General features: G+C 42.7%; 1 protein-coding gene across 1 annotated transcript in view; it reads left to right on the forward strand.

The window, feature by feature from the left end:
- The window catches only part of LMTK2 (lemur tyrosine kinase 2), a 1,522,811-nt gene that overhangs the window by 202,925 nt on the left and 1,297,090 nt on the right, over positions 1 to 22,796 (forward strand). The window contains exon 2 of the mRNA XM_044089711.1: positions 15,600 to 15,724. Coding sequence (XP_043945646.1) covers positions 15,600 to 15,724 — 125 coding nt within the window. The remainder of the gene's footprint in view (positions 1 to 15,599; positions 15,725 to 22,796) is intronic.

Below are 22,796 nucleotides of genomic sequence, written 5' to 3' on the forward strand. Positions count from 1 at the left end.
TTATTCCTTTGGAGAATCCTTGCATACTTTGAGGGAGCACTTTCACTGGGAGAGTCAAGATTTCTCAGAATCAGAAAAGAGGCTTAGGGATTTCCTCCTTCTCCCACAGCACAGGCCTTTAGCCATACCTCCTGTTTTAGACATTGTGGATAATGTGTTTTCGGAGTCAAGCTTGACTCAGACTCCTTACCTCCGGCTCCTAGCTAGCCAGACAGATATGACAGGGTTCCTGACTCACACAAATCTTTATTTAAAAACCCTGCTGCTGACCCTGAAGCTATTTCACAGGGTCCAAAAGGTGTAAAGGCCTCAACAGCAAAAAATCCTACCCCCTCTGATAGAGATTCCAGGGCACTGGATAGATGGGGAAAGAAGGTTTGTACATCTGCAAACTTGGCAGTTAGGGCCTTAAACTGCCAGTTTCATATGCTCAAGTATCAACAGCATGTTATGGGATTACTAAAACAGAAAATGATGTTGATTTCTGAATGTGCAGAAAATAAAGAATTGCAGGAATTATTGCATGCAGCAGAACTAGTTGGAAAGCATACTTTACAATGTGGTTTTGATTCCTTAGAGGCCTCCTGCAGGGCCGCAGTTACTGGATCTGTGATTAGAAGGCATGCCTGGCTAAAAGAGCAAATTTGCCTGATAATGTTAAAGCTAAACTGCTGGATGCTCCATTACAGCATGATACTCTGTTTGATATTAAGGCAGAAGAGGTTTTAAAGAAAATGGAAGACAAAGCTAAGTCAATGCAAACTGTAAAAGACTTCTTACAAGTGCAGCCACCAAGATTCAGTAGACACTGGCCTACAAAAAATTGGTCCTTTCCTGTGTCAGACAGAGCTCCACAGGGCAAATCCAGGCGCCCTAAAAGTTCTAGATAGCAGTCACAGGATTCTTACAGGTCAAAGCATTGGGATGCTTCTACCTCCAAATCTGGAGGAAGTAAAGCGTAACCCTGCAGTAAACAGTCTTAATGACTTCCCTCTGCCATCACCAAGCACTTATCTTTTGGCAGCACCCTTAGGTGGAAAATTTGCACTTTATGCTCAAAATTGGCAATTAATAACTCAGGACAAGTGGGTGTTAAACATAGTATCTCAGGGATACAGATTCTACTTCCACACACTGCCAATTCCAAACGGTTGGCCAGATCTGCTAAAAAATCAATGGGCAGAGGCACAGAAACAAGTTACATCCCTCATGGATATGGGGGCTATTCAGCCAGTGCCAGAACAGGAAAAAGGACAAGGGTTTTACTCAAGACTGTTTTTGGTACCCAGAAAAGACTAGGCCTGGCGCCCAATACTGGATTTATCAATTTTGAGCACGTTCCTGGACATTCCAAAATTCAAAATGCTGACTTTACAGCAACTTCTGCCCATGCTGGGCAAGAACGCTTGGCTGGTGACTTTAGACTTAAAAGAGGCATACCTGCATATCCCAATAAGGGAATCGTGCAGAAGATACCTCCGTTTCAAGGCTGGCTTTATGCATTACCAATTCTCTGCACTGCCCTTTGGCTTATCTACTGAGTCCAGGGTCTTTACAAAGTGCCTGGCACCAGTAATTGCATTTTGCAGACAAAGAGGTATACAAATATACCCTTACAAGCAGAGAACAAGGACATTCTTCATCAGCATCTGGCGTTTGTGAAAAGGCTTCTAACGTGATTAGGGTACACAATAAACGAAAAGAAATCATAACTGGTACCCTCACAAAAGATAACATTCCTGTGTGCAAGCTTGAATACAACTGCCCAGATGGCTTTCCTCACGCCAGACAAACAAAGGCAACTGACTGCTTACTTCAAACAGATGGCAACAAAAACCCAGTTATCTGCAAGACAAATTCTGCAGGTTTTGGGGTTCATGGCATCCTGCATCTTACTGATTCCATATGCAAGACTGCATATGAGGAAACTTCAGTGGAACCTAAAAGGTTTATGGAGTCAACATGCTCGTGCAGTGCTGGAATTGTGTTTTTTATTTATCAACATTGTCAGTCCGGAAACAATGATTCCTCTCATTCCCTGCCTACAACAGTAGTTTCTTTGGTGGGCAGAGGCATGTCACCAAAACATGGGACAGTCCTTCACTCTACCCCCTGCCAACCAAACCTTGACTACAGACGCATCGGACTATGCATGGGGGGCCCACATGGTGGGAAAATGCATTCAGGGCATATGGACCCCAAAACAAATGCATCTGCATATCAACCAAAAAAGGGATGTTAGCAGTTCAAAATACCCTGACAGCCTTCAAGGACTTACTTCATCCAGGACAACTACTGATAAAGACGGACAACACCACGGTTATGTGGTACATAAACAAGCAGGGGGGCACACACTCATATACCCCCTTTGCAGACTAGCCATGGCATTGTGGGACACAGCCTTGACTTACCAAGTACATCTTCAAGCTCAATTCCTGCCAGGAAAGCAAAATACTCTGGCAGACGACTTAAGCAGAAACCTTATGGACCCTCACGGGTGGAAATTGGATCCCCAAGTCTTCAGCATGATAACAAAGAAATGGGGGAGCTCGGACATAGACCTTTTTGCCTCTCCTCGGAATTATCAACTGGACAAATTCTGCACATGAACTTATCACAGGCAAGCATGGAAAGTGGATACCCTATCCTTCAGCTGGAAAAAACTATCAGTTTACGCCTTTCCTCCTTTGCCTCTTCTTCGCAAGGTCCTACTAAAGGTCAGACAAGAAAAAACAAAAGTGATACTAATTGTCCCGGGCTGGCCCCGCCAACACTGGTATCCAGTCCTAAGGAATATGTCTCAGGTCCCAGCTTGGAACTTGTCTCAAATACCTCACTTACTATCTCAGCAAAACAATCAGACCCTGCACAGCTCCAAACACTGAACCTGGCAGCATGGCTGATCATGTAGTTATTCAAACAACACCTCTCAGTAAATCTGTGATGGATGTCATTTTGGAAGCCAGGAGGCCCAGTACTAGAAAATGCTATGCTGATAATTAGAAGAGATTCTGTGCTTGGAACCAAGCACAAGGAACTGACACAGCAGAGACAAATATCCCTCAGATTAGACAATAGTTGACTGAGATGCTTGACAAAGGCCTATCTTTTTCATCAATAAAAATCCATGCATCTGCCATCTCGGCTCATTACAACACAGAGCCATTGATCTTTTCTCACCCTGTGCTAAAACAGTATCTTAGAGGGGCAAAAAATTTAAGGCCTCCCAGAAGATCACCGATTCCTGCATGGGACCTCAGTTTTGTGTTGGAAAAGCTCACCCTGCCTCCATTTGAACCAGCTGCTTCTGTAGATATAAAGTTTTTATCATGGAAAACAGCTTTGCTCCTGGCAATTACTTCAGCAAGAAGGTTTTCAGAGTTACAGGCCCTCATGGCTGTGGAGCCTTTGATCATATTTTACCCAGACAGGGTGTCCCTCAGGACCAATCCTTCCTTTATGCCTAAGGCGGTTTCCAGTGTGGCTCTTAACCAAACTATTCATCTGCCAACTTTTTTATCCAAATCCGCAGAACAAGGGGAGCGGATTCTGCATTCCCTGGACGTACACAGACAACTAAAATTTTACTTGAGCAGGACTAAAGCTCTAAGAAAATCTGAGAAGCTACTGGATCAGAGGGAAAGGCTATTTCAAAGCAGACTAATTCAAAGTGGATAAGCCACTGCATTCGTTTCTGCTACTTACATCATGGTAAACTGGTGCCCAAGGGCATTAGGTCACATTCCACCAGGGCTCCAGCTACATCAGCAGCTATTCTCAGAGGGGTACCAACCAAAGACATTCTAGAAGCTGCTACTTGGAGTTCTGTTCATACTTTTACAAAGCATTATCATTTGCCTCTCTTCTCTAAGTCCAGGGCGGGCTTTGCCACTGCAGTTCTGTAGGGCCTTTTAGCAGCCCCTAATGCTGTTTAGCTCCAGCCTCCCATCCATAGCTTTGGGATTCTACCCAATGTAATGACTCCAACAATGAAGCACGACATAGTACAGTTGTGTGCACTTACCATAAATGTAGATGTTCGAGTGTATTCACTGTTGCAGTCCAGGTTACCCGCCATCCCCCTTTTTATTCTGGAGTCTCTTTCCTTCACTACATTCTACAGCCTTTGTGGTGTATTTGCTTTTAGATGAAGGTAAAGTTTATGTTTTTGCATGTATATATAGTATGTATATATATATATATATCTATATTTGCTCCTCATTTGGGGGGGCACCTGACATCTGGGGCAAGAAAAACTAAAGAAAATGGCGTTTGCTGCCTGTTTTATACCCCTGATGACCTGACGTCATGGAAGAAGAGACAACAACCGACGCAGGAGCCAAGACTTTGGAATTCAGGCCGACTGAGGGCAACCTGCCAGCAAATTACCCAAATGTAATGACTGCAACAGTGAATACACTCGAACATCTACATTTATGGTAAGTATACATAACTGTACTTTCTTAAAAAATTTCCATTTGATTTGTTTTATTTGAAACCCTCTTTATGTTAATGTTATCTTAGGGTTCCATTGTCTAGAGTCTGCTTTTGCTGAAGGCACGATGTCTAGCATTTTATTAAACTGCAATTGTTGAACTGCTGTTTCCTTGGTAGGTAGTTGAACTGAGTGTTCGAAAAGCTGTGTGTGGTTGCAAATAACTGTATAAGTGAATGGGTATGTGTCATTCACTTAAGCTGCTGATTTGCTAATTACAGGGATTAAGTTTAGGGTCAGAGAGTGGGATTTAGGTTTAGGGAGCAAGTTGGGAGTCTTAGAGTTGGGTAGCAATTATGAACTTTAGGATTAGGTGTACAAGGGGCATAGTTGGGGAATTTAGGTTTATGGAGTGGGAGAAAGTCTTGGGGTGAGGGAGTGATCGAGGAATTAAGGTTTTGGGAGTGGAAAGGGAGTTTTGGGGGTTTGGGAATAAGAGATTATCAGGTTTGGGCAGTGGGAGGACTGTGTTAGGGTTAGGGAGTGAGTGAGTTTTCAAGTTAGAGTCAGGGTTCTGGGAGATCTATGTAATTTAGTAGTACTGAGTTGTGAGAAGGTTATCAAGTTGAAAGTACCAAGTTAGTTGGAGGTAGGCAGCTGGCATTTCAAATTGTTTGTTTGGTTGGGGTTTGATAATTTCATTTATCTAAGTAGTTTTTGTTTTAAGAATATAGGTATTGTGTACTGAAAGATAGTGCCATTACAGTAAACATGGACTTATAACTTTGTTGCCTAATACATGTGTTCGTGCAAGCCTTGTACTGAAGTTTACGCCTTGGGTTTAAAAATCCAGAGTGAAGTGACAGCAGTTTGTTTGTACATGCTGTTTTATGTTATACATGCAGCATCTTGCTTAGTAAGTAAGGCAGCTTTACCTTCAGTTCTCACTCGAAATCTCTACTAACATGTAGCACAGTGCTTGCGCCCATACACAGCACTGACATCCATGTTACTTACCCCAAGTATTAGAAAGGGAGCTGTATAATTAGCCAGTTGGACAAGCTTTCCTTTTAGTTGGACTAAATTTGTATTTCCATGAGTATGCATTATTCCAGTAAATCTGAAGCTGTCTGTTTAGGTTAGGGATGTGCAGGAGTCTTGCATGTCATGCAAGCACATGTACATTTTGGAGAATCTGGGATTTCATATAGGAACGTCTGAAAAATTGCCATTTGATGAGCTATTGCTATGAATGCTATGAAAGATATTACTGGAGCCCATGATTCATCTATTTTTCATGATTTCCTTCCTGTCTGTCTTTGTTTCAGTTTTACCATGCTATTTCCTTCCAGCTGTTTTATTTTTTCCACTCCCTCGTGAATCATCAGTTTGACCCACCATGGCATACTCCAGTACATTTTTGTTTCACTTTTTTTTTTTCTTTTTCCTTCTTTACATCTTGTTATGTCTGATTGTTTAATTTTCAGCATTGTAACAGACCTGTTTTGCATACATTGAATTTGCCTGAATTATAGTAACAAAACATTACAACTTGGCAGTTTTCAGTAAGTTTTGTGTGTTGCAGAATTTTTGTAAACAAGCAGTGGCTAAAATTGTTTGCCGAGATACTTTCAGTGAATTAAATAAAATTGATAATTATGCCAGCAGTATGACAAGACTTTTGGAGTTGTGTGTGTCTGTGAACTGCTTGTGAAATTAAAAATAAGGCTGAAGTCCTGCTGACTAATGACCAGAGTAGTTATCAATGGCAGTCTGTAAGTTTCGTGCATAGCATTTAATTAATGTAATCCTGTAGTTCTCAGTTATCATTAACATCAGTAGGAGAAAGAGCTTTCTCTACATTAGGTCAAGCAACCTGAAATCACCTGCCTGCAGAAATCAAAAAACAAGAAACGGTTAAGTTTAAAGGCATGCTTAAAATGACCTCATATCTGTCTGCATTGCTACAGTGACAATGGATTATATCTGCTGTATCACTTAAAACTCAACTGAAGCAAACAGTGCAGTAACCATAAAAGTTCAACTAGAAAAGAAAAAGCAGCAAATGCACTGTGTGCAAAATTCTGTCTCTGTGTCTTGGGAATTCACCTCTATTCAACTCTCATAACAGTCCACAACACCTTCAATGAAACAAAGTAGAAGTGAACAAAAGTTTATTATAATGCCAACAAACAAAGAATGGTTAAGCACTTTCACTTGAATAAAACAAGCTTCCTCAGAACTGAGCCTTTGCCACCACAGCAGGTTAGCAATTTGTCTCAAGGAGGATGACTTTGCTGTGGCCATTTTTGTACCTCAGACCACCCTTCTTTTACCCCACATCCCCTCTGGTGTAGGACCTACAGCCACTGTGGACTGGGGGTTAGCTATGTCCTCTGCAGCTGTTGGACTCCTGTCAGTGGGCAAGGGAGAGCCAGTCTTGTTGGTCCTAGGAGAGAGAACAGGGAAGGTTTCCCCTATTGTGTCAAAAGGCTGTGTCCATCTGTGGTGAAGAGGCTGCTATCATTAGTAACACTTTTGGCCCCATTTTCTCTGTCAGAAAGAAAGAGAAAACCAAGCATATATCAACTCCTCCTAATTTTTCTTTGGATAGGAGTAATTTACTTGGTCTGGCTCAGGGTTTAATTCAGGTTATTGATCCTTCTTGTAAAATAGTTTCTGATTAAAAAAAGAGAAATTCATCTTTTCCTGAATGCATTCAAGATTTTGAATTTGAACAGGAAGGTGCAGGGATGGATACAATATTTTTTCCTCAGATTTCTGATTCAGACTCAGGAGGACAGCTCAATTTCTGATTCCTCCCTTCAGGATTTCTCTTTTTCTGAGACTTTTACTAGAATGTGTCAGTGTTTTCATTGGGAAAACACTGAGGTTTCTCAGTCCCTCAGAAATTACTCCGAGTTGTTAGAGAAAGACTTTCCAGAACCTACATGCATTCCGCCTGCTCTGTCTGCTTTAGAGGATATGTGCGCTACTGCCTGCAGTTTTCCTTATAGTCAGCCAGCAGTCCCTAAAAAGTCAGATAGGATGTGTATAGTCCTTTAGTCTTTTAAATGTTGGGATACTATTCCCAAACCTGACCCAGCAACGTTAGCATTAGTTGATCCCACTGCTGCTAAGCATTTAGTTAATTCCAATCCTATTCTTTCTGATGAGGATTGGAAAGTTATTGATAGGTATGGGAAAAAAGTGTATACTTCTGTGACTTTGATGATCAAAATTTTGAATCGTCTGGCTGATAATGTTAAAGCTTGTTCTGACAAATTGTGAAAATATGAGGAATGTTTTATTGCAGTTTCTTCTTGTGAGGAAAGATCTGCTTTAACTAACTTGGTTTCTTTTATTGCTCAGGCTCCTTGTTTGCAGTGTGTGTATGACTCTGTTGCTGCTACTTCCAGGACTATGGCCACTGGTACTGTTTTGAGGAGGTTTGCATGGCTGCATTCTCAGAACCTCCCAGATGATGTTAGAAATGAGATTTTAAATTCCTCCTTGGATAGAGATCTAGTGTTTGGCCCCTCTGCTGCAGAGTTTATCAAAAAGTGTGACAAAAGGGGCAAACTGATCTAGGGAGTTTCTTAAGATTTTTTTTCAATCCTCCTTTTCCAAATTTTCCAAGTGATTTTTTTTTTATCTCCTCATCCAGTTTTGGCAAAAAAGAATAAACAGTGTCAGGTAAACAGATGTTTAAGAAGAAATGGCAAGGGGGTTCCAAAAAAGAAAACTCGACCCTCCCAAAACCAATGGCAGTCCAGCAAGGCTGAATGACTGTTCAAGAGACCCTGTGACCTCCTCCCACACTCGCCCCTTTTTTCTTCCAGAAAGTCTAAATTACAGTTTTCCCCTTTGGAAACAGATTGTTTCAGACAAATAGATTCTGAAAATCATTCATCAAAATTACAGATGGCAGTAGGAGGAAATTCCTCCTTTCCGAGGGGGGGGGGTCATGCCTCATCCTCCAGGTCAGACTCTCCTGTTACCACCTGTTCTTCATCACATACTTCCTAAGGAGTAATAGAGACAGTCTGTCCTTCCCAGGTGGGGAACTTTTTTTATTCAAGGATGTTCCTAGTGCCAAAGAAAATGCTTGGAGACCAGTTCTGGATCTTTCTTTCCTAAGCCTATTTTTGATATTGCCCAAATTCTAAATTATGTCACTTCACAATCCGTTACCTCCTTCCTCTGTCAAATTTTCTAGTAACACTAGATTTAAAAGATGCTTTTCATCACGTCTCTATTCATCCAGACTTAAACATTTCTTAAGGTTTTGTGTGTCTGGATCACATTAACAGTTTTCTGCCTTACCCTTTGGACTATCCACTGCACCAAGAGTGTTCACAAAGTGTCTAGCTCCAGTTATTGCTCATTGCAGGATACATGGTATCCAGATTTTTCCATATTTAGATGACTTGCTTATTTTTGCAGAGTCATTTTCAAATTGTTAGGAATCTGTCTCTTGGATGAGATCTCTTACACTAGCTGGGATTCCAAGAGAACATTCAAAAGTCTTTCTTGACTCCTTCACACAGTTCTTGGTATGTCAACTGGACGCCTCAATTCAAAGAGCTTTTCTTCCACAGGAAAAAAAAAATAGTTTGTTATTTAGATCTGTTTCTAAGATTTTCTATTTAGACTTTCATAACTTCAATGGAATACCTCAGGATTTTGTGTCTCATGGCATGTATGATTTTCACGATATCCCTGGCAAGACTTATCATGAGAAACATACAAAATCATCACTTCAGTGGAATACCTCAGGATTTTGGGACTCGTGGCATGTATGATTTTCATGATACCCCTGGCAAGACTCGCCATGAGAAACATACAATAGTATCTGAAATCTCTTTGGCCCCAGCGTTAGCACTCTTTATATTTTTAAATCCCAGTGTTGGGTTTTGTCAGAAGTCTTTTAGTGGAGACAGCAGATACCCTTAAATCCAGGTACCCTCTTTCGTTCCCTGCTCCACAGCAGTCAGTCACCACAGACTCTTCAGACTTTGCTTGGGGAGCAGGTTCAGGGATGCAAGCACTTAAATATCAAGGAGAGCCTTTTCCATATCAAGGCACTGAACTCTCTGAACCATCTTTGGTTCTTGGGACCTCTTCAAGTAGTTAGTTAGAGACAGTACCACAGTCGTGGTACATCAAGCAAGGGGGAACGAGGCCATACCTCTTTTGCAGACTGGCTGTGTTAATTTGGGATTCTATGATGTGAGGCTGTATCCCTAGCCATGCTAGCTTGGGATATAGCCTCACAGCACAGTCTTACTCTACAGACATCCTACATTCTGTCTGTGCAAAATTGTGAGGCAGACAAGCTGAGCAGGACCAGGGCAGATCCTCATGAATGGAAGTTAGATCAGGGTGTCTTCCAAGATTTGACCCATCTTTAGGGAGTTCCTTGGGTAGACCTCTTTGCCTTCTGTCTGAACAATCAGCCAGGGCAAGAAGGCCTGGAAGGCAGATGCCTTTTTTTCCCTTGGACAGAAATGTACCTATATGCTTTTCCACCCTTTCCACTAATATCCCAGGTAATTTTGAAGATCCAGAAAGCATCTGCCAGGGTCATTGTGGTGACTCCCTTCTGGCCTAAGCATCTGTGGTAGTCTCTTTTTTGGAAATGGCGAGAGACAGTTACCATATAATTCCTCATAGACTGTCTACTTGCACAACAATAAGGGTGTTTGATATACCGCAACATTAATCATCTTCAGTTGACTACCTGGATGATAGGATCTTAATTCCTTTTAGGCCTCTGTTAGGCCGCTGTTTTCTGACAGTGTGCAGCTGGTACTAGTGGAGGCAAGAAAGTCTGCTACTTCTAGTTGGTGCCTACAACATAACCAACACCTGTTCAAGGATAGTTGGTGTTTGTGAAATACTAAACTATGGCCTTTCTTATTCCTTTATCACTGTTCTTCTGTCAGCCATTTTAGCATGTCTGCCCATGGATCCTCCTCCTCTTTGAATACAGTCGCATGTCAAAATATTCTTGAAAGGGATTTTACATAAGAGGCCTCCATGAAAACCGGTGCCCCCCTCCATGGGATCTTAATTTTGTGTTAGAAGCTAACACTTGCTAAATTTGAACCAGGAAATCTGGCTGACTTCAGGTACTTAACATGGAAAACAGTTTTACTGATTGCTCTGACCTCTGCAAATAGGTTATCTGAGTTGCAAGCTCTTGTGGTGAGTTAACGCTATCTCATTTTCCATAGGGACAAGGTTTCTTTGAGAACTATCATCGTAAATTGTTACCTCAACCCTCACAAACAAATTGCTATAGACTCTACGTACATTGCCCCATGGCAATAATATTCCCATCCCAGAGAACTTCCTGTCCTGGATTACTCACCAAATCCCTTATGAAACTATCATACGTGGAGACCCTAATATAGACTGGACTAAACTGTCACCTCATCCCCTACCCATAGTCTTAACCTTCGTGGTTTTCACCAACACATCTCCACCCCTACTAGAATAAACAAAAACTCCTCACCCGGACCCATCCTTGACTGGATCCTTACTTCAGTTCCTCACCTCTATCATAATCCCGATATATTTCCCAGCTCATTGAGTGACTACTCTCCAGCCTTCATAAACGGATTCACCCAACACTCATTTAAAGACCCTACTTGCAGGGTATGCTGAAACCTTACCCACTTCGACTCAGACACTTTAACTCCAAAGTATCTGGTATTAATTGGTCCTTCCTCTATCACCTCCCTCTCAGTGAGGCAGTAAATTCCTTCAGTAAGATTTTCCTTGACACACTTGATTCTGCTGCTCCATCCAGAAAAATCAGAATCAAATCAGCTATGCCCCCTGGCTAACAAAACAAACCTGCTCAATCATACATAAAAGAGATTCTTCCTGGAAAGCCTGGGTTAAAAACAAGTCCCCTCTCTGACTGCAGACATACAGAGAGCTCAGAAACCCAGCTAAAAAAACTTGTCAACAGACGAGAGCTTTTTTTTCCCTCTAACTGATGTAACCCACACAAAAATCCACAAAAATTCTGGACCACCATCAACAACCTACTCCACCCAGGTAACCTCACTACTCCCAACATATTTCCTTACAACACTGCTTCTGAAACTGCCTCCCTACTTAACAACTGTTTCATATAAACTATTCAGAACTTCTTACTTAATACACACAACAGTTCATCTCACTCAACACCTCCACTACCCCATTATAAAACTCTCCCCAATTCGTTTTCTTTAGGGCCAGTCCCAATTACTACAATTAAATCTCTCCTTAACAAACTAAAACCCTGCTCACCCTCAGCAGACCAACTACCCCTTCATTTCCTAAAAATAGCTGCACAATCCATAGCCTACCCTGTGTCTATTCTTATTAACCATTCCTTCTCAGAAGCCCTGGTCCCTGACATTTGGAAATCCTTCTGTGCTATCCCTTTTTACAAAGGTGGCAACTCTACAGATCCTTCTAACTTTAGACCAATTGCTGTCCTGTCCCCCTATCCAAAATCTTGGAAAAGTGCATCTTTGTTCAGCTACTCACACCTTCTTGATAACAATCTCCTCATTCCTACCCAACACAGCTTTAGGCCCCACCGTAGCACTTCTACTGCATTACTGTCATTTACCCAAATAATAGCTGAAGCCCATGACAATAACCTCCTCATCTCCAGTCTTTTCCTCGATCTTTCAAAGGCCTTTGATACTGTCTCTCATTCTAAACTTCTAACTAAACTCTCAGACCTACATCCAACCGGTTCTCTAGCTGTCTCTCCAGCAGGCAGCAATCTGTCCGCTGGCAAACTGTTCTCTCTCCATTCCTCCATGTTAATACTAGAGTTCCCCAAGGATCAATTCTGGGCCCGCTCCTGTATAATATATTCACTAATAAACTTCACTTTGCTATCAACCTCTCTAGACTTCTACAGTGTGCTGACGACTCTACCCTCATTACCTCTGCCCACAGCATCCCTGATCTACTAGCTCTCACTCAACAAACCTTTTCCTCTGTCAAAAACTGGCTGTGTGATAACCAACTCGTATTAAATCCAAAAAAAAAAAAAACTCTTCCTGTTCCTCCCTAAAACACTTAACCCAGCACAAAGCCTCTTTCTCTATATCCTCTCTCAACAACACCATTATTAAACCTGAACCCATACTAAACTACTTGGAGTTATTGACAATGAATTAAAATCTGATATTCATATTCAACAAAGAACATAAAAAAGACCCACCAGAAACTTGGACTTCTTTCGTAATCAAAAATTTCTGTCACCCTCCTCCAAACCCTCCTTCACTCAGACCCTACTCCTACCATGCCTTCTTTATGCTGCCCCTGTCCTTACTCATGTTCAAACATCTCTTATCACTAAACTAGAGCAAACGTATAACAAAATTGCCAGATTTGCCACCAACCTTCCTTATAAATCTCACCACTGTCTTGCCCTTAAGTTACTCCAATGGCCAGAATTCTCCAAACAGTTACTTATACCCCAGCTACATACTGCATACTCTATCCTATATGAACCCTCATCCTGTCCCTCCATCTCCAATTTAGTCTCCTCCTATAACCCTCCTTGTCACCGCTGTACTGCCAGTAAATGCCTGTTTCAGTTATACAAACACACCAAAAACATTGGTAAGGCCCTTTGCAAGTACTCTGTAGCCCATGTTTGGAACTCACTCCCTCTCAGCATAAGAAGCATTCAGCATAAATACCTGTTTAAGAAAGAACTTAAACTTCTTCTCCTGAAGACTTGGTCATGCTCTTGTCAGACCCCCACTTGAACTAGTCCCCTCTCTTCTCATCGTATATGCTTTTCCCTATCAACTCTTTGTCCTCCTTGTACTTGCTCTAGCAAACTGTATTCATACCGCACTCCTTTGTGTAATATTCTCTAAACCTTTTAATTATTTGACCTACGCTTGTATTGTATACTGTTTCAAATTTTGGAAATTGTGCTTGTTAACTGTTATTATACTTATGCATTGTACTGCTGTGCATAAATTTTTGACTTGTACTATATTTCTTTATCCTACTTTAATATTTTGTAAATATCATAATTACTTGTATTGTTTCTGGAGCTTTTCTCCTTGAGTCTCCACTAAAAATGGGCCCCTGGCTCAGGTGGACTGACTCAAATGTCAATAAATAAACTAAAACTTTTTATGCCTAAGGTGGTATCCTGGTTTACTTTAAGCCAAACTATCAATCACCCAGTTTTCTTTCCTCAACCTAAAAATGAGGGAGAAAGGGCACTCTGTACCTTGGATATCTACAGACAACTCTGGTACTGTCTTGACAGAACAAAATCATTAAGATCTTGATGTCAGATGTTCATTTCTTGTGAAGGTAAAAAGAAGGGAAAACCCATGTCAAAACAGACTATTTCCAAATGATTGTCTAAGGTTATTACCTTTTGTTATATTCACCATAACAAACTGTTCCAGGCAGGGTCAATGCCTGCTCTACTAGGGCCTTGACTTCGTCTTTGGCTTTTGGAAAAGGTTGGATTCTCGCAGTATTCTAGAAGCTGCTTTGTGGTCCTCTGAACATACTTTTACAAAGCACTATAAGCTTGATTCCTTCTCTAGGTCCAGATCAAGTTTTGCTAGGACCATTCTCCAGAGGCTCCTGGACTGTACTCCTTCCACCTCCAAAATGTAGTTAGCTAAGGTAATTAGTCTACCCATGTAGCTAAGGCTACTGCAACAGTGATTAGTATGGCAAACATAATGCAGTTGTGTAAGTTGAACTTACCATAACAGTAGATGTTTGACTAGTCATTGTTGCTTTAGCAGCTCCCTCCTTCCATCTTTCTTGGTTTTTTTGTTTTTTTTTTAATGTCAGTGTGTGGACATTTATTTTTTTGTTGTTCCCAGCATTGTCCTTTCAGGGCTGAGTGTTCTCCTCCCTGCTGGTAGGAAAGCTCTGAAGGGCTTTGCCCCCAAACTTGTCTTTCAGTCGGATCAGCTTGAGCTACCTGATAATTTGACCATGTGGAAGGTGTGCTGAAGCTTTGGAAGCTTGCCGGTTGTTGTATCCTTGGCAGGATATAACCCATATAGCTAAAGCTACTGCAGCAGTGTTAGTTCAGCTTGCAGAACTGTACTTTATAAGTGTTGTTCAGATTTTATATTGCTTTTTATAATCTATGAAAAGATAGTCATACCCTTTGGAGGGGGTATATATTTGTGCTGTTGTATATAGCAGTTGTCCATATCTGTGAACAGTTGGTATAATGCAAGTAACTAGGCTAGCTGTCCTTTTTGGGCCATTTTAAGCCTAGCTAGTTTCCCTCAAAGGTGGTGGTCAAACCTTGTACCTTACGCCTGTGAGGTAAACGCCTTGACCATTAGGTCACACTCAACCCCTGTATAACAGTTGTAATTCTTTGTCATACCAGTTGTATATTTCAGTCGTCTCTTTGCTGTCATAACATACATCTTATTCACAAGTTACTGATTTTATGAAGTGTGTGTATAAATTTGATGCCTTTTTGATGTTGTCTAAATTGTTGTCTTAATTGATCTTGATACTTGGTCGTTAGACCAGCCCACTTACCTGATAAAAAAAAAAAAAGTAAATAAATACATTTGTGACATATTTCTTTGATTATTTGAGTAGCAGTTCAGCATTCTGTTTCATCAAAAGTACCTAGCATCAGAGAGATGCAATTCTTCAACAGCCTATTCAGTTAACAGTGAAAAAATTAAAAACTGTTGGTATTGTGAGGGACAAGCCCCCTGCTCCCCAAGTTCCAGCACAATGGGGCTTGTCCCTCACAATACCAACAGTTTTTAATTTTTTTCACTGTTAATGAGGACATTTAACTGAATAGGCTGTTGAAGAATTGCATCTCTCTGATGAATTCAGTTTAGCAAACAGTGGTGTAGAGTTATGCTGATGAGACATTGGTTCCAGTTGGGCTTACCTGGTTATCAAATAAATACAGTAATGTGATGACACAAACTCTTAACAATCAACTATCATTGCAGCAACCTAGGTTTGTGCAGTGTGAAAATGGTGGGTTTTATTGTGAACAGCTCACACTATGACTAATTAATTATCTGTTTTAGTGGAAACAAGTTAAGTCAGTGTTAAAAATGCAAGTTACTGAATAACATTTTAACACCTTGTATTTTATTTCTTTAATTAGGGAAGTCATCAATTGAAGGTGTTTCTGCTTTTTTCATCCTGCTTTCTGTTGGTAGTGTAATTCTGTTGGTAGCCGTGATTCTGACTTGTGTTTCCTGCTGTAAGGAGCCCAAAATAAATTTCAAGGTGAGAACCAAAACTGCATGCTTAAAACTTGTCACAAAAAGCACAGATAACTGTAAAATTAGTTTGCCTTGCTCCTCCATGACTGTGAATTTCTAAATGTCTGATGAGGTAAATTCCTATTAACGATATGGGTTTCAGCTACATGTATTAACTGGATTATTTTAATTTGATTTTCCTTATGTAACCAAATGTGTGATATGAGGAGGCCTCTGCTGTCACCAGTAGGACTAAAGCCCGTAGGTCCTTAGTCAGTTCAGCTTCTGAAACTTTTCCAAGTTACTATCCTCCCCCTTTTATTTACTGTCAGTGCTCTGTACGCTAACTTCCTGTGCAGCTCTTCCTTGCTGCATGTCAAAAATTGGCCTCGGGCCACATTGCTCAAAAAGCACCATTTTTTAATAGTTTTGCAGTTCTATTTTATTTTATTTTATTTATTTATTTATTTTTGTCATCTCTTTGTCTTTTAACTGTGGAAGAGCACCTAGGGAACACTGATTAAGAGACTTTCTCAGAATTGCACAGACAGACAAATGAAGACTAAGGGAATCGAACCATGGACCACAACAAGCAGCTCATTAATAGCTTGTAGCATTAATAATGTGCACTACATTGTTGTTGGTTGTTTGCTCCCTTTTCTTCAGATATGTATTTTAGGTCAGACCAGTCCTTTTCTTTGTCTCTTTTACTCCCATTTTATGACTCCTCACTGTCTCTTCCAAGGTATTGGTATTTTATTATTGCCTTGCCCTTTTCTTGCTTCTTACTTTGTTGGGACAGTTACTCTCTACTTTTTGGTCTCTTGCTGTTACAGATGTTCATCGTGTTACACTGCTGCAGTCATTACACTTGGGTTATCCTGCCATCAGGCGGTTCCCCAGTCGGCCTGAGTTCCAAAGTCTTGGTCCTGCGTCGGTTGCTGTCGCCTCCTCCCTGATGTCAGTGCGACAGGGGTATATAAGATGCAGCCGACGCCATTTTCTTCAGTCTTTCTTGCCGCGCGGTGCCCGAAGCAGAAGTAGTTTGCAAGTGCCGGTCGGCCGACTCCTGAGATTTTCATTCCGAATCCAGATCCAATTCTACAAAGCTAAGTACCCCGTTGGGGAAACTTTTTCTTGCCTCAGACCGATGTCAGTAAAAGTTAATAACTGTATTTTTTGTGGGAAGCAAATACCTCATAAGGATTTCCACTCCTGTTGTATTCCATGCCTAGGCCCAGACCACGACGTCACTGCTTGTCGGTTTTGTGATAGGTTTAACAAGTGCACTTTTAAACGTCTGTTTGATTTTGCCCGACATTATTTTGGCAGAAAATTCAATTACCCCATGCCGTCGGAACTTCCGACGACAGGATTACATAAAAAGCGCAAAGACAAGGACAGGCATCCGAGGTCCAAAACTGACGACGAGGCCTCTTCTAGGCCGGTCGCCGGTTCTCTGGTTTTCAGCGAGGCTCCTCACCTGACGACCGCTTCCACAGACTGACTCCCACGTGGAGCTGGCTGGGCCTTCGGACGGTCTATGTTTTCAGCCTACCGAAACTAACCCTTCTGAGGGAACCGAAGTAGCTGAACAATCCACAGCCTCAGAAGGTGTCTTCAGACCTACCCAGTTAACCATTAAACCCTCTGCTAAGTCTAAGGCCCCCTTAAAAACAAAGAAACAAATACAACATTCTCCAGGGCAGGCTTCCATGCCTAAGAAACAAATGCTCAAAATGGCCGAAGACCTAATCACCCTGATCAGGGGGTCCCATCCCCCTCCTGATAAAAGGCCCAAACAGGATGCAGACTATGAATCTTCCGACCAGGTGTCCATTTCTTCAGATTCATCCTCAGACCTAGGATATTCCTTACCCCCTTATGAGGATTCTGATGCTGAGGAATCAATTCCATCAGCCTCTCCACCTGAGGACTACTCCTTTGGGGAGACGTTGCATACCATGAGGGAGCATTTCCATTGGAAAGGCCAGGATTACTCAGAATCCAAGAAAAGGCTCAGAGACTTCCTTTTATTGCCTCAACACAGACCCCTTGCTATTCCGCCAGTGTTAGATATTGTGGATGATGTCTACACTGAATCCAGCTTAAACCCTGACTCCTTACCTCCAGCCACAGTTAAACCCGATAGATATTATAGAGTCCCTGACTCGCACACATTTCTGTATAAAAGCCCTGTTGCTGACCCTGAAACTATTTCTCAGGGACCCAAAGAGATTAAGGCCTCATCAGCAAAAAACTAAATTCCCTCTGACAGAGATTCCAGAGCATTAGACAGATGGGGAAAGAAAGTATATACGTCTGCAACCCTAGCAATGAGAGCCTTAAATTGCCTGTTTTCATATGCTAAAATATCAGCAATTTTTGATGCCTCAGTTGAAACAAAAGATGCTTCCAGATGCTGATCCTCCTAATTTTAAAGAAATGCAGGATTTATTGCATGCAGCTGAACAAGTGGGAAAACATACTTAGCAATGTGGGTTTGATTCCTTAGAGGCCTCCTGTAGAGCAGCAGTTACAGGCTCTGTCATTAGAAGGCATGCTTGGTTAAAATAACATACGTTACCAGATCATGTTAAGGCAAAATTATTGGATGCACCTTTGCAGCGGGATGTGTTGTTTGGAGTTAAGGCAGAGGAGGTATTAAAGAAGATGGAGGATAAGGCAAAATCTATGCAAACAGTCAAGGATTTCTTACAGGTTCAGCCTCCTCGTTTTAGCAGAAGTTGGCCAACAAAGAATTGGTCATTTCCAGTGACAAACAGACTTCAAAGAGGCAGATACAGACGTCTAAGAGGTAGAGGTCAAGCACAAAGTCCTTACAGGCCTTGACAGTGGGTTACATCAGGCCAGAAAGAAGGGGAAGACAGGCCGCAACTTTATAAAAAGCAGCCTCAATGACCTCCCACTACAGCTGCCAAACAGCTCTCTCTTGGCAGCCCCCTTAGGAGGAAAACTGGCACTTTTCTGTCACAATTGGCATTGCATCACCAAAGACAAATGGGTTCTCAACATTGTATCTCAAGGTTACAGGTTCCACTTTCACACTTTGCCAAGGTTAAAAGGAATGCCAAATCTGCCACCAAATCAATGGGCAGAGGCTCAAAAACAAATGAAAGCATTCATGGACATGAGAGCTATTCAAAAGGTACCACCACAGGAGCAAGGACAAGGATTTTATTCAAGACTCTTTCTGGTTCCCAGAAAGGACAAAGCCTGGAGACCCATTCTGGACCTTTCTTCTCTAAACACTTACCTGGATGTTCCGAAATTCAAAATGCTGACACTACAGCAGCTTTTTCCCATGCTGGGCAAGAAAGCTTGGCTCGTGACTTTGGACCTCAAGGAGGCATACCTGCATGTCCCTATCAGACAAAACGGCAGAAGATACCTCAGATTTCTAGCATGTTCAATGCACTATCAATTCTCTGCACTGCCCTTTGGCTTATCTACTGTGCCACTGTGCCCAGGGTCTTCACAAAGTACCTGGCATCAGTAATTGCATTTTGCAGGCAAAAAAGAATTCAAATGTATCCATACCTGGACGACTGCCTGATTCAAGCAGAGAGCAAGGGCATTCCTCTAAAGCATCTGGCGTTCGTAAAAAAGTTATTAAGTTGCCTGGGGTACACAGTAAACGAAAATAAATCAAAACTAGTGCCCTCACAACAGATAATATTCCTGGGTGCCAGCTTGAACACAACGGCCCAGATGGCTTATCTCATGCCAGACAAGCAAGGACAACTGACTCAATACTTTCAGTTGATGGCAACAATGACCCAACTCCCTGCAAGAAAAATTCTGCAGGCCTTGGGCTACATGGCATCTTGCATACTACTAATTCCATATGCCAGACTGCATATGAGGAAACTATAATGGTACCTAAAGAGTGTATGGTCTCAACACTGTTAAAGTTTGGAAACAGTTATACCACTAATTCCTTACCTTCAACAGGAGTTTCGATGGTGGGCTCAAGCTTGTCACCTCAACAAGGGACAGCCTTTTACTCAACCACCAGCCAGGCAAACACTGACAACAGATGCATCGGATTATGCCTGGGGAGCACACATGGCAGGAAAATGTATTCAGGGCGAGTGGCCCACAGAGCAAAGGCATCTTCACATCAATCAAAAAGAGATGCTAGCTGTACAAAATGCACTTACAGCTTTCAAGGACCTGCTGCATCCAGGACAACTACTACTAAAGACAGACAACACCACAGTTATGTGGTACATAAACAAGCAAGGGGGCACACACTCCTACCCCCTCTGCAGACAAGCCATGACCTTGTGGAACACAGCTCTAGACTACCAAGTTCATCTGCAAGCACAATTTCTGCCAGGAGAGAAAAACACACTGGCAGACGACCTAAGCAGAAAGATCAAGGATCCTCACGAATGGGAATTGAATCCACAAATATTCAGAATGATAACACAAAAATGGTGGAGCCCGGATATAGATCTGTTTGCATCCCCAATGAACTGCCAGCTACAGAACTTCTGCACAAGGAGTTATCATCCACAAGCATGGAAAGTGGATGCCCTCTCATTCAGCTGGAAAAACCTGCAAGTATACGCTTTCCCTCCTTTACCTCAACTTCCAAAGGTACTCATAAAAGCCAGGCAAGAAGAGCCAAAGATGATCTTGATTGCACCAAACTGGCCACGGCAGCACTGGTACCCAATCTTAAAGAAGTTAGCACAAGAACCACCCTGGATTTTGCCTCAAATCTCACATCTGCTGACACAGCACAACAATCGGATACTTCACAGCCAGCTAAAGATCTTAAAACCTAGCTGCATAGAAAATTCCTTAGTCAAGCAAGCAATGCCTCTCTCCAAAGCTGATATGGATGTCATTCTGGAGGCCAGAGGGCCTAGCACCAGGAAAGCCTACTTGGATAAATGGAAGAGATTCTGTGCCTGGAACCAGGCGCACAGCCTTGACCCTCTTGTCCCAAACATTCCTCAGATACTTCAATATTTAACTGAGATGCTGGACAAGAGCCTCTCCTTTTCATCCATTAAGATCCACGCTTCAGCCATTTCTGCTCATTACAAGACGGATCCACCAATTTTTTCTCATCCTTTGCTCAAACAGTACCTCAGAGGGGCTAAAAACATAAGACCGCCCCGTAGAGCACCTACCCCAACTTGGGACCTCAACTTTGTTTTGGAAAAATTAACTTTACCTCCTTTTGAGCCAGCTAACACAGCAGAATTAAAATACATCTCTTGGAAAACTGCTCTGCTACTGGCAATAACATCAGCACGAAGAGTTTCAGAATTACAGGCACTAATGGCAGTGGAACCTTTCCTCATTTTCCACCAGGACAGGGTGTCTCTAAGAACTAACCCTACGATGTCCTTCAAGAATGCAACTGCAGTCATAACATATGGGTTGTCCTGCCTCAGGCAGCCCTCGGTCGGCCAGATTCCAAAGTCTGGGTCTGGCGTCGGCCAGTGTCGCCTCCTCTCCGACGTCAGAACGGCTGGAGTATAAAGGCATCGGCCGATGCCATCTTCTTCAGTCTTTCTTGCCGCGCGGTGCCCGAAGCAGAAGCAGTTCGCAAGTGCCGGTCGGTCAGCTCCTGTGTTTTCAGTACCGAAGTCATCTAAAAGCTAAGTACCCCGTTGGGGAGCATTTTTTCTTGCCTCAGCCGATGTCATAACAAATTGAGAAAGTTAATAATTGTTTGTCTTGTGGTAAACAAATACCTCATAAGGACTTCCATTCTTACTGCCTTCCTTGCCTGGGCCCAGACCACGACGTCTCGGCCTGTGCTGCCTGTGCTTCCTTTAATAAGCGCACTCTCAGGTGCCGGGCAGAATTTGCTGAAGACTTTTTCGGTGAATCTTTCGCGTACATCATGCCGTCGGATCAACCGACAACTCAGTCTACCAAAAAACGAAAGGACCGGAACCGACATCCTCGGCCCGCGTCCACCACCGATGCTACTCCTAAACCCTACGCTAGTGCTTCGGTCCCTTCGGAAGCGGTAATTCAACCGCTCCAGGCCGATGACACAGCGTTAACACGTCCTTCGGTCTTGGAGACCTCTCCGGTGCCGGTTGTTGATTTTCCTCCTGTAACCGAAGTTCTGGATCTACCCGGCACCATTCCTGTAGACAAGGTTACTCCTGCACGTGGGGCTGCTAGGCCTCCTGTATCCATGTCCATCAAGGCCTTTGCACATGCTAAGGCCGCCAGCCAGGCCAAGGCCCATCCTAAACCTGCTGCTCAGGCCCCTTCTTCTGATAATCATGTCTCTTGCTGCAGATCTTATTTCTCTTATCAGGGGGTCTCGGCCTCACCCAGACAGAGTTTCTCAGCCTCCTGCAGAGAAAAGGCCCAGAACTGAGCAGGCTGACAACCGCTCTTCAGATGAAGCCTCTGGGGATTCTGAGCATTCAGATACCCAAGAAGAATCCTTCCAGGCCTATGAGGACTCTGATGCTGAGGAATCAATTCCCTCTGCCTCCCCTCCAGTGGATTTCTCGTTTGGTGAAGTCCTGCACTCTATGAGGGAACATTTTAAATGGCAGGGTCAGGAATTCTCTGATTCCAGGAAAAGGCTACGTACCTTCCTCAAGCTTCCCCAGCACAGACCTTTAGCTATTCCTCTAGATGTCCTTCAAGGATGCATCTGCAGTCCTAACATATGGGTTGTCCTGCCTCAGGCAGCCCTTCGGTCGGCCGGATTCCAAAGTCTGGGTCTGGCCTCGGCTGATGTCGCACTTCACCCGACGTCATAGCTGCTGGGGTATAAAGGCATCAGCCAATGCCATTTTCCTCGGTCTTTCTTGCCGCGCGGTGCCCGAAGCAGAAGCTGTTCGCAAGTGCCGGTTGGTCAGATCCAGAGATTTCTACTACCGAAGACTTCTAAAAAGCTAAGTACCCCATTGGGGACTCTTTCTTGCCGCAGCCGATGTCAGACAAAGTAAATAATTGTAATACCTCATAAGGATTTCCACTCTTACTGCCTTCCTTGTTTAGGCCCAGACCACAACGTATCAGCTTGTTTAGCCTGTGCTTCCTTCAACCGACAGACGCTTAGACGTCAGTCGGAGTTTCAG

Source organism: Protopterus annectens, chromosome 12.part0, assembly GCF_019279795.1.
Source record: "Protopterus annectens isolate FY-2018-M chromosome 12.part0, PAN1.0, whole genome shotgun sequence".
Classification (NCBI taxonomy): Eukaryota; Metazoa; Chordata; order Ceratodontiformes; family Protopteridae; genus Protopterus; species Protopterus annectens.